Source organism: Doryrhamphus excisus, chromosome 16 (genome assembly GCF_030265055.1).
Source record: "Doryrhamphus excisus isolate RoL2022-K1 chromosome 16, RoL_Dexc_1.0, whole genome shotgun sequence".
NCBI classification, from domain to species: domain Eukaryota; kingdom Metazoa; phylum Chordata; class Actinopteri; order Syngnathiformes; family Syngnathidae; genus Doryrhamphus; species Doryrhamphus excisus.
In genome coordinates, this window is record NC_080481.1 from 348492 (window position 1) to 360000 (window position 11509).

General features: G+C 44.7%; 2 protein-coding genes across 6 annotated transcripts in view; both read left to right on the forward strand.

Annotated features, from left to right (window-relative positions):
* Window positions 1–178: 178 nt before the first annotated feature.
* alkal2b (ALK and LTK ligand 2b) lies at window positions 179–6252 on the forward strand. 2 transcript variants are annotated; one of them, XM_058051537.1, is made up of 6 exons: window positions 179–366; window positions 2420–2614; window positions 2882–2941; window positions 3037–3117; window positions 3227–3302; window positions 4019–6252. In XM_058051537.1, the coding sequence occupies exons 2-5, from the start codon at window positions 2422–2424 to the stop codon at window positions 3289–3291; spliced, it is 399 nt and encodes a 132-aa protein (XP_057907520.1). In that variant the 5' UTR covers window positions 179–366; window positions 2420–2421; the 3' UTR covers window positions 3292–3302; window positions 4019–6252. The 2 variants fall into 2 exon arrangements, with proteins under 2 accessions (XP_057907520.1, XP_057907519.1); XM_058051536.1 differs by having other exon boundaries at window positions 5720–6252.
* A 1298-nt stretch (window positions 6253–7550) lies between these two features.
* sh3yl1 (SH3 and SYLF domain containing 1) overlaps window positions 7551–11509 on the forward strand; it is a 6378-nt gene continuing 2419 nt past the window's right edge. For all 4 annotated transcript variants that reach the window (XM_058051474.1, XM_058051476.1, XM_058051477.1 and 1 more), the window contains exons 1-6: window positions 7551–7674; window positions 9448–9558; window positions 10317–10430; window positions 10710–10774; window positions 10838–10950; window positions 11025–11153. In XM_058051474.1, the coding sequence (XP_057907457.1) occupies window position 7674; window positions 9448–9558; window positions 10317–10430; window positions 10710–10774; window positions 10838–10950; window positions 11025–11153 (533 nt within the window). In that variant the 5' untranslated portion in view covers window positions 7551–7673. The remainder of the gene's footprint in view (window positions 7675–9447; window positions 9559–10316; window positions 10431–10709; window positions 10775–10837; window positions 10951–11024; window positions 11154–11509) is intronic.

Sequence of the window (11509 nt, forward strand, 5' to 3'; positions counted from 1 at the left end):
CCCCAATGGTACTTAGGTCCACGTCTCCCAAAGACAACAGGAAACATACAGTTAAGTGAACAAGGAAAGGAGCCGAGGTGGCACACAGAGGAAATCAAGTATAGTGGGCGTGGTTAGGTTTAGCCCGCGCTTGCACGTGCTGCTAGTTCCTGCCTTGACTTCCTGGGGTCGAGGAGAGAAGAGGGCGGGGTAGGACTAGGATGGAAGGACCTCATCGTGGGACCAGCAACAAGTCGGCCAACTTGTTCCAGCAGATAGGAAAAGTCTGGGGAGGAAGATGAAGATGAGGACGAAGACGCGTTGAGTCCACAAGGTTATCCCCACGCACGCGCACACACGACACGCGCACGTCACAACTGAGACAAGGTAAGGTCCAAGTTGATTTAATATCGTGTTAAATATGATGGCGTCACAAAGATCTTTTGAAGAATTCATGAAGTAAATTGGTTGATCGGTAAATTGTTTTTTATTAATATTAATATCCATTCTATACAAACTGTATTGATCGAATCATAGACTTTGCTCTTGGGCTTCTTGGTCGAGAACAGCAAGATGGGCTAAAACTTAATGAAACATCGAACTATTGGACATGCACGTTCAAAGAATTAGAGATTTAAACATGGAATGAAACCATAAATAGAAATCAAGTTCACCTGCAAAGGTGATAGCTTGTGATGTGCAAGACTACATACTACTACATAGTACCACATAGTACTACATAGTACACCATGGGCGAGCTTGCTTACTATTGTAGTAGTTAGGATCCCCATATACTGCATTTCCATCAATGTTGTTGGCACACTGTAGATTTTGTAGATTTATTACAATTTATTAAATGTGACAGTGGCCAGGATGGCAATTTTGAACACTCAGAGTCCCCCCTCACAATATATCTTGATTTATCACAATGTATTGTATACTGTATACACTGTATTAGGGATGTCACATTTTTGACCTGATTTTTTTAATAGCCTTGACAATCCGATCCCAATCCTTTTTTATTAATAATACGTTTTTTTTACAAATAGGGCTGCAAACATTTATTATATGAATATATGATCCATCTGTCAATTATTTTTTCAATTAATCTTTTTTTTTAAACATTTTAAATGTATGCCTCTTGGCAGCAATCACTTTCAAGAATGCATGAATGAGCTTTTTCCCTCCCCAAAATCATAGCAAATTCTCTGACACCGAAATTTAAATAGATATAGTATATAGTATTATGTATAGTATATAGTATATATATATAATACAGTATATAGTATAAACAAGTAACTGACAAACACACAGCCTCTTCTGCAAATCAACAACCACTGGCATCATCACTGCATCGCCAATAAATACAAAAATACACTTCAGGGCAGGTTTTTTTTTTTTACAAGTCCAAAGTCAAAGCTGACTATCTTGTGTGTGACGATCTTGTTTTGCCTGAAACACAAAGATAATGGGTCCGCTGTCATGGATGACTAAGGACATTTAAAAATAGTCACATTTGAGAGGCTGAAATCAGGACATTCATTTTCTACCGCTTATCCTCACCAGGGTCGCGGGCGTGCTTGAGCCTATCCCAGCTGTCTTGGGGCGAGAGGCGGGGTACACCCTGGACTGGTGGCCAGCCAATCACAGGGCACATATAGACAAACAACCATTCACACTCACATTCATACCTATGGACAATTTGGAGTGGCTAATTAACCTAGCATGTTTTTGGAATGTGGGAGGAAACCGGAGTACCCGGAGAAAACCCACGCATGCACGGGGAGAACATGCAAACTCCACACAGAGATGCTCGAGGGTGGAATTGAACTCGGGTCTCCTAGCTGTGAGGTCTGCGTGCTAACCACTGGACCGCCGTGCAGCCATTTACAGTACATTTTAAGTGAAATGATTGATTACCAATTCTAATCGATTACCATTATGATGGATTATTAGCGCATGAATAGGACAGCACTTATGTAACAGAGCATAGTCATCTTTCCTGCATCGCTACAGTATCCATGTGATAACTTAGCAACTTACGAGCGAGTGCAGCTGCACAAGCTAGTTATGGTTATGAAAATAGCTCTTCAAAGCATTAAAAAGAATTGCTGAGTTGACTTTTTTATAAACACAGCATGACCAACAATATCGTTTCTCTTTGGAAACAAACCTCGGTGAGACGGGTCCCAAATCTTTGAGTCCATCTCATGAAAACCAGGAGCAAAAACAAAAGTGTTGTGTTTATATTTTTGTTGAGTACATATCCAATAATAACTGAGCCAGAAGCTATTATGGAGTTATTCCATATCATGATCATTGGTGAGATGCAAAAAGTGTGTCATGAAATACAAAGCGAATACGCTCACTAACATTCCATTGTAAGAATGTAAGACGATGTTTGTGACGAAGGCTAAGGATGTGTTTGTGCGTACGTTAGTCATGACGGGCCGCTGGTTGCTGATCTCCGTGCTGTACATCCTGGTGCTGGCTGGCGCCATGCTGAGAAGCTGTGGCCGTCAAGATTGTGGCCTCCTCAAGCGAGTGGGACACTATTCCAGGGAAAGCGTTGAGATGAAGCCAAGACTAGATGGACACTCGCGAAAAAGGAAAAGCAGGAGCAGCGTCCAACGAGGTCAGCCATGTTGTCCGTGTCTGTTTGAAGTTGTGGTTGCTCCATCAGCCGTCAAACCTCTGTTGGAACCGAGACAGAGTTGCCTCTCTTGGTTCATTACAGTAGTCAATCAGTGAGTAAAATCAATCAATCAAGTCAATCAATCAAGTCAATCAATAAAAGCAATCAGTGAGTGACATAAGTGGTTGTGTATTTGCAGCTAGCTTGGTGACAGGTGCTTTCCATGTTCCTGATTGTGTGTAGAGTTGTACTCATCTGTCCATTTAGTTGCAGCCGCTCAAAGCAGAACTCTACGCCAAAAAGACAAGATCATCAAACATCTGACAGGTCAGGTTCTTCATCTCAGCGCCGATGCATCCAACGATTGGCAAGTTGAATAAAATACGCCAACACCAACACTAACGTTATGCTTTTGTCTGCAGGTCCTCTATACTTCAACCCAAAGTGCAGGAGTCACTTCCACAGACTTTACCACAATGTCAGGGACTGTGTGGTACCAGCCTGTGAGTACTGGAACCCAGACCTATGACCAAGATGCCAAAGAATACGCTAGGATGAAACCGGAGCTGACTCCGCTCTCGTAAACATTCTTCTGTTGTCTCCCTGGAGCAGATTTTAAACGATGTGCTCGTCTGCTGACTCGACTGGCCCACAGCCTTCGTTGTGCCGAGAGGTGAAAGCTGCAGCGGTAGGAGGCTCCACGTTGTGTCCATTTCATCCATGACCAAACACCTTTAACGTGTTGCTGTAACCTCACACCATTCCAATTATTCACATAGAATAACTTGATTTGGTGAAGGGGCCTATTCCACTATCTGACCTACAAATGTAGTTGGAATGTTGGATTCTCGTGTTAAACGCCGCCAAAGTTCAGATAATGATGTTTACGCATTTGGAAGTGAACCCTGAAAGAAGTTTGGGATGGCTCAAAACACTCGGTTTCAGAGGGCCTTGCAAAAACTGTTCCTTTGTGATGTCACAGAGGAGCAGGCTTCCTTGCTTCCTTATATGGGCGTGGCTTTAAGCCAGCTAAGGTCTCTGCTATTCCCCAAGCTCTGCTCCTATGTTTTCCTTACTGGACTTGCCCACAAACTTAGCGGAGGTTGCTAATAGCCAGTTTTTTCCCACTTTTTGAAACATTGGTAGTCCCGCAAAAAACATGTCATGACCACAGTACACGTTACCTATGCTGTAGAAGGAAGTAAAATGCCAAAGCTACTCACCATTGAGAGACGTCTTGAAGTAACCTCTTTGTCGGACGAGTTAGAGCAGGACAACTTGTGGCGTCACAACGCCCCGAGTGGCCAACACTTCCTGGCCGAGAAGAACATCACCGTGCTGGAGCAACCTCCGTACTCACACAATCTGGCTTTTTCCTCTTCCCCAACATCAATGGTCATACAGGTGACCCGTTTTCAAGACGTGGATGAAGAATCCCAGAAGAATCCTTCCAGGAGTGCATGAATGTGTTGAGGACAAAGAGACTCCAGGAGGATTGCAGCTTGGATTTGGATCAGAGCCATGTAAAAACGAGACTATTATGTCAAAGTTTTATTATCATACACATTCTGAAACCTTCACATATTCTAAAGAAAGATCCAAAACCTTTTTTGGTTTAGATTTTTATGCAATACTCAAGCTCAAGAAAACCCCCAAATTGTGCGTCTTAATATTAGAATATTAAGATATGCCTTAAGATATGCCTTTATTCGTCCCTCAGTGGGGAAATTTGTATATTATATATGTATATATAATATTGTCACAGGACTCAGTTTGCTAACTGCCTTTAATTTCAAACATTCAAGTCAACTAGGATGTTCATCAGCTGATCACACGTTTAAGACCACAAAAAGCCAGAATGAGTTTTATGCCCCCCATGAAGCCATCTTCACCGCCTGGGGCAACCTTCCCACTCGCCACGCTGGGATATCAAGCATGGCACAATCCATTTTTTAATGCGATTAATAAGCGTGGCTCAGCTGCTCGTCAGGGCGACTAATTCAATGGCATATGCGGCCAGAAAGTACAGTGGAGTCCTAAAACCTGCTGTTCTCGAGCTGTGATGGATTGAAGATTCTAGACTATTCTCTGTGGCGGAAGGGCTGTCCCATTCATGCACTCGATTATTATTATTATTTCTGTTTGAATACATCAGAACTGCACATTAAAAAAAGCAAGGAAGTGTTTGTTTCGCCACGCATTTACTCATCAACAAGCAGTCATGAGTGGCTTCCAGCTGGAAATGGCCTGGTTCCTCGTCATGGTTGCCAACCTCTGTTTTAGTTATTTGACCTTTCTTTACCCAGGCAAGGGTGTACAATACATACAATACCAAAGCATCACAACATTAAAGCAATGGGATATGGCACTGTCCTGGGGCCCTTTCAATTTGTGCCGACACCCTCTGGAACAGTTTCCCAAAGTAGTCCCCAAAAAAGTACCTCAAAAAACCTTTCAGGTGGCATTGCTTCATTCACTTCACTTCATTTTCTCCATTGTACTGTAGTAGTACTTGGGCCTTTGAGTGCGTATTGTCTGCACAATAAGATGCAGTGGATTATAATTACGGGGTCTATTTCTGAACACGTACATAAGGTGCACCGTATTATAAAGAATTGAACAATACACTCACCATATTTTCCATGAATCTTCTGTATCTGAATTGAAAAGCTGGGCAATGTCGGCATCAAACACGCCGGGTTCTGTCTCATCATCGTCTCGTCGTCCGGTGGCTGTTCAGCAATGATGCCGACTTTCGCCAAAGCTCGGACAACACTTCGCCCAAGCACTCACAATCCATACTCGCCTGGCGCTGCCGCCGTGTTTGCCGTCTGTCCTCCATCGTTCTCACGCCGCTTCGCTTGGGATGTCCCGTTTCCACCAGTGGACGGCGGTTGGAGTTCTTTTGTTAATCCTCGTGGGATTATATGAGAAAATGGAAGGCTTTTAAGTGTACCTTGTAGTACAGAAAAGACTAGAAAATGACTCTTTGAAGCAAAAGTCTTCCTACATTTTCCTACCACTTCTTTAGTTCCCATTGGCAACAACATCTTAACGGCTGCTTTTCCACCTGACTGATGAGTTCAAGCCTTTCTTCATCCACAGGACAGACAGGCTCATTATTTAGCTCTGACGTCTGCAACCACCACCAATCATCTGAGCTGGACTGACTGGAAACTGGAGGTTGACAGAACACGACGGCTGTGGACTTCACCAAACCTGCCGACTTGTCCGATGCTGTGTATTTATATAATATAAATAAGTTCATAATCACAAGTGTTCATCTCATTTGGAAACGCTCTCAAATTCAGTCTTTGCTGTGGAGTCATTTGTGGTGATTTGGATGTTTTCATGGAGCTCCTGTAAGGTGGTGAGAAGATGATTAAAGTGTTCCAACAGAGGATTGAACAGTCAGTCAACAGGCAGAACCACATTGCTGGCTGCTTGTTGACTTTAGCCTAGCGAATGTTTCTTTTGGATGAATATCTTTTGGATGAATATCACACTGAAGGCTCCTCCCAACATGAACGTGTCCGAAGAAACACATTCAACTTGTCAAATCAAATCAAATCAACTTTATTTGTAGAGCACTTTTCCTGCAAGGAGATGCAACACAAAGTGCTTTCCAGAATTAAAACAATTACCACAATTAAAAAGGAAAACAATGAAGAAAAAAGAAAGCCCCTCCTTCCCACCCTCCATACTAGACCCCCCCCCCACACACACACACACACAAGCACACAATCACCCACAGTAGGGAGACATGGCATGGTACTGAGGGACAAGGAAACGCCACCTTTGGGGCCGTCCACACTGGGAGAAGCTGCAGGCCGTGCCATCGGAGGACCAGCACCCGGGCCCTCCGACTCCGTTAGACGGGCGGACCCCCACATTAAAGGGAGGAACCCCCCAGCCGGCCGTGTCGAAGGGACCCAAGGATGGCACCCCCTCAGCATACCCAAACAGCCCCCAGTGTGGAGGACCCCCCTGAGGAAACACTGGAGTTGGAGCTAAAGACTAAGACCATAAAATAGGACTAAAAGATAAAACATAACACTGGAGTTAAAAACTGAAGATTAAGAGCATAAAATAGGACTAACAAGATAAAAACAAAACACTGGAGTTAAAAGGTGAAGAATAAGAACATAAAATAGGACTAAAAGGATGAAAACATAATAAAAGCTTAACAATATTAGTTAAAAGCCTGATTAAAAAGGTGCGTCTTTAATCTTCTTTTAAAAATATCAACAGTCTCCGCAGTCCTGAGGCTCTCCGACAGGCTGTTCCACAGGCGGGGGCCATAGTGGCTAAATGCTGCCTCACCGTGGGTGAGGTCAGGTGACAGGTGACAGGTGACAGGTTGTATGCTGCCTCTCGTCCACATCTTCCCTGCCTCCCTGACTAACACACAGTGGCAGCAATTATTGTACAAGTACCCCCCCCCTCCAGCATACCCTCAAAATAGATGGATGGAAATAAATGTACTTTATTATTATTATTTACGAGAAATTAATTTCCCATTTTCATGTATTTTTCAGGGAAATAAGGTTGAGTTTATTTTATGGTAGAAGTGAGTGGTTCTCGACTGGGGCATCTTTTACAGGCTGTTTGATTTACAGACAAATACTTTCTGTTTTTTGACGTCATGCATTGCAAACGTGACTAACATGAATTTTGAAGTGGACATGTTGACAATTAAAAGAGTTATATTACACTGTTTAAAAATAAAATAGTGTAAATTGTTATGCTAATATGTACAATAAAATATGAAAATACATACTAACGTTATTAAATGGCCAGAATCTGTCATACGTTGGACTCGAACGCGGTATCGCCACCCGCCCCGCTTGGGGTCCCTCTCAACATCAACGGTCATCATCAGCTGTGGGCTGTGTCCACCTGTCACGTGTCCCCGGAGGGGGCCTGTGAGTGGCCGGGGAATGCGCGCGCAGCGGTGAAAACGTCAGATGAGGCGGAAGTAGAGCAATTTGAGAGAAGGAAATAATCGAGCGGAGCCTCACCTGTCGCAGGTAAACATCCTGAGCTCGAGGAGGAGAAAAGTAAGTTTTTTAACCACATGGCTCATTCACTTCCGTTTAAGGTCTTCGTCAATTGATGAATAAAAATACTTTTTTTTTGTTTGTGTTGTTCCGAACACGCAACAACAATGCGGAAGTGTCATCAGAGAGCTCTAACATGATGAATCAGCGAACCGGAATAATTATATCCTAAGAAAGGTTTTAGTGGTCTTTAGCCCGTTAGTCCTTTTTAGTTGTAGTTTTTGTGATTTGATAGTTAATGCTTATTGTAGGCTTGGAAGTTGGCAGTTCTTTGCTGTCAAACTATTTACATAAATAGTTCTTTTATGTTTCTTTTCCTTCAAATTATTGAATTAAATAACTTCATATGTCATTGTTCGGGTCCTGGCAAAGGTTTTTCAGGGTGACAGTAAAGTTATTCAAACATAATGAGCTTGTTTATGACCGAGAAGATAATTGGCCGCAGGGCGGCGCTGTTTTGTGTTGTGATCTGCCTCTAGTTTCCCTTCTCTACTGTCATCTATCATACTATCATCTCTCCTGCCCTCTGAGGGATAGTGTATGCACTGCTGTGCTCAAATGTTTGAATCGCCTTAGCATTCCAATACTTGAAAGGTGGCAGAGGCCGCTAGAACCCCCATCAGATTCTTCATTTTTAATATCCACAGTCCAGTGACCTCTCCCTGACCCACAATAGAAAGAGTAGAACTGTTGCAAAGAACCAGCCAGACTGTCCGGTGGGACGGGAACTCCACTTTGTGTGGTGATCTAGCACCGACGGGTTCCTGTTTGAACTGTGACAGCAGATCCGGACCGGCCAGTCTGCCAACATTCCCTCTGCTGCAGCCTGTGAATTCCGCTGGAACGCCCACGGGAACACACAGGAAGTCACCCTGGCACTTTACTAGAAGGTCATTTAGGCCACGTCCGCATGGACACAAAGATTGTTTGTATTTTTCTGTGCTGGTCCATATTCAAACGTACGTCCGGTTGTACTGTCAAGCCGTGTGGATCCCGTGTAAACGTACATGACGACAAGTACACGTTTGACATGTTCACATAAAGACGAATCATAACCTAATTATCATAGATGCTACTGTTAATAGGTTGTAGTGTAAAGTACATGTATATATATTTACAGCAGTGGTACGCGTGTACCCCCAGGCGTACATCAAATGCCAAAGTGGGGATGTGAATAAAAATGCAAAACAACACTCAAAATTCCAAGTGTATCTGAATGCCTCACAGTGAGTCCGTGTCAAGTTGTTCCTTGCTCTGTGTGCATCGTATCATATACATACGTGTATCATATACATCATACCGTCATTGTGAGTGGAGATATGAAAATGAGGCGGTTGGTTGAATTGGTGGTTGTATGTATTTTTGTATTTTTTTGTATTATTTTGGATGCTATGAAGAAGGGGGTAGTGGTTCTTTTAGAGTGGAGACTCTGTGGAATTATTCCAGTCAGATAACGGACATTCAAATTAAATCCATTCAAAGGGAAGGATGCTTTTGGAATAAGGTGTTATGGATTGATGGGACTAAAATCGAGCTAACGAGTTAGCCCGTCCAATTATTCATTCATTCATTTTCTACCGCTTATCCTCATGAAGGACGCTGGCGTGCTGGAGCCTATCCCAGCTGTCTTTGGTGGAAACCCATCCAATTAATTCAACAAGAAATGTACAACAAAATTGGCTAATTATTACAAAATGCAGCGTTATTCCATAAATGAGGTAAATATGTAGTTCATTATTATTAACCTTTTAACGCTCATGTCTCTGCCTCCAGTGAACAACCCGCTTCCTTCCAACCTCAAGTCTGAAACCAAGAAAGCAGCTAAGATCCTCAGAGAATTCACTGAAATCTCCAATCGGAACGGGCCGGACAAACTCATCCCAGGTAAGGTGACGTCGCTGCAGATGAACACTCTCGAAACTTCAGAGAGTCACCTCAAGGCTCCTGGTGAAAAACGTATATGTTACTTACGTATGCCACTGATTAGGGTTGGGCAAAGTTTTTGTATTTCGGTACAGTCTTCCAATTCCTTCCGGGCGAGAGGCGGGGTCCACCCTGGACTGGTGGCCAGCCAATCCCAGGGCACATATAGACAAACAACCATTCACACTCACATTTATACCTATGGACAATTTGGAGTGGCCAATTAACCTAGCATGTTTTTGGAATGTGGGAGGAAACCGGAGTACCCGGAGAAAAGCCACGCATGCACGGGGAGAACATGCAAACTCCACACAGAGATGGAATTGAACTCGGGTCTCCTAGCTGTGAGGTCTGCACGCTACCCACTTTCACTTTCCAAGTATTTGATTGTTTAGGTTTTTTCCTCTGGCCTCGGGTACCAACATACCATAACCCAGTCTAGTCTGGCATTACCCAGGTGAGGTGGTGTCACCCAGGCTGCCCACAGGAAGCCAAGGGTGTCTAAAGTTTGTCCACAGGAAACCTGCAGGATGGAGGGGGCCACTTTGATGCATTTTATTCTTCATAATTCAAAAAACAATCAAATGTAGGTCTACAAAATCATCATTTTAACGACATGATGCGCATATTGTTCTAATACTGAATCCAATGTGTGATTAATAATGAATTTTCTTAACGATGTGCGGCCCCTGGTGATCTAACGAGTGAGTGTTTTGCAGCTCATGTGATCGCCAAGGCTGAGGGGCTGGCCATCATCTCTGTGGTCAAGGCTGGCTTTGTGATCACAGCCAGAGGAGGCAGCGGCATCGTCATCGCCAGGCTGGCGGACAGACGTAAGTCCCGGGGGGGGGGGGCGTTTAGCCGTGGGCTTGGACGGGCATCGAACACCTCTTTTATCTGCCATATTTGGCTCTTGGGTGGCCAATGACTGCTTTTGTCTTTTTGTCAGCCAAAGCTGGCTCCGGTGGGCATGACTTGTTGGCACGGCAACATGTCAATCATGTCAATCATGTCAATCATGTCAATCATGTCAATCATGTCAATAGCTGCTCCAGACTGCCGGATCACCACGTTTAAATGTTGCTCACACTAATGGTTGCTTCCTGGCTCAGGCTGGTCGGCTCCTTCTGCAATCGGGATCGCTGGCCTGGGCGGCGGCTTTGAAATTGGCGTGGAGGTGAGTGGCGTCCATGAAGGGACCGAAATGTCATCACATTCCTCACCTCCTCGTCTTCCTCAGGTGTCTGATTTGGTAATCATCCTAAATCAGCGGCGAGCCATTGATGCCTTCACTAAAGGCGGGAACTTGACGCTGGGAGGAAACTGCACCGTCGCCGTGGGGCCGGTTGGCAGGTTGGTTTCATCCAGCCGTCGGCACCACTCTTCTCCGGAATGTGGCCACTAAGATTGTTTGTTTGTGCTTCCAGGAACGTTGAAGCCGATGTTGCCTTGCGCAACATCTCTGCCGTCTACACCTACTGCAAATCCAGAGGATTGTTTGCTGGCATCTCTCTGGAGGGCTCGTACCTGATTGAACGCAAAGACACCAACCGCAAGTAAGGCAGTTGTGTAGGCCCTGTTCTCCAGAACCGGCCCTGTTCTCCTGAACCGGCCCTGTTCTCCTGAACCCGCCCTGTTCTCCTGAACCGGCCCTGTTCTCCTGAACCGGCCCTGTTCTCATGAACCGACCCTGTTCTCCTGAACCCGCCCTGTTCTCCTGAACCGGCCCTGTTCTCCTGAACCGGCCCTGTTCTCCTGAACCGGCCCTGTTCTCCTGAACTGGCCTTGTTCTCCAGAACCGGCCCTGTTCTCCTGAACCGACCCTGTTCTCCTGAACCTGCCCTGTTCTCCTGAACCGGCCCTGTTCTCCTGAACCGGCCTTGTTCTCCAGAACCTGCCCTGTTCTCCTGAA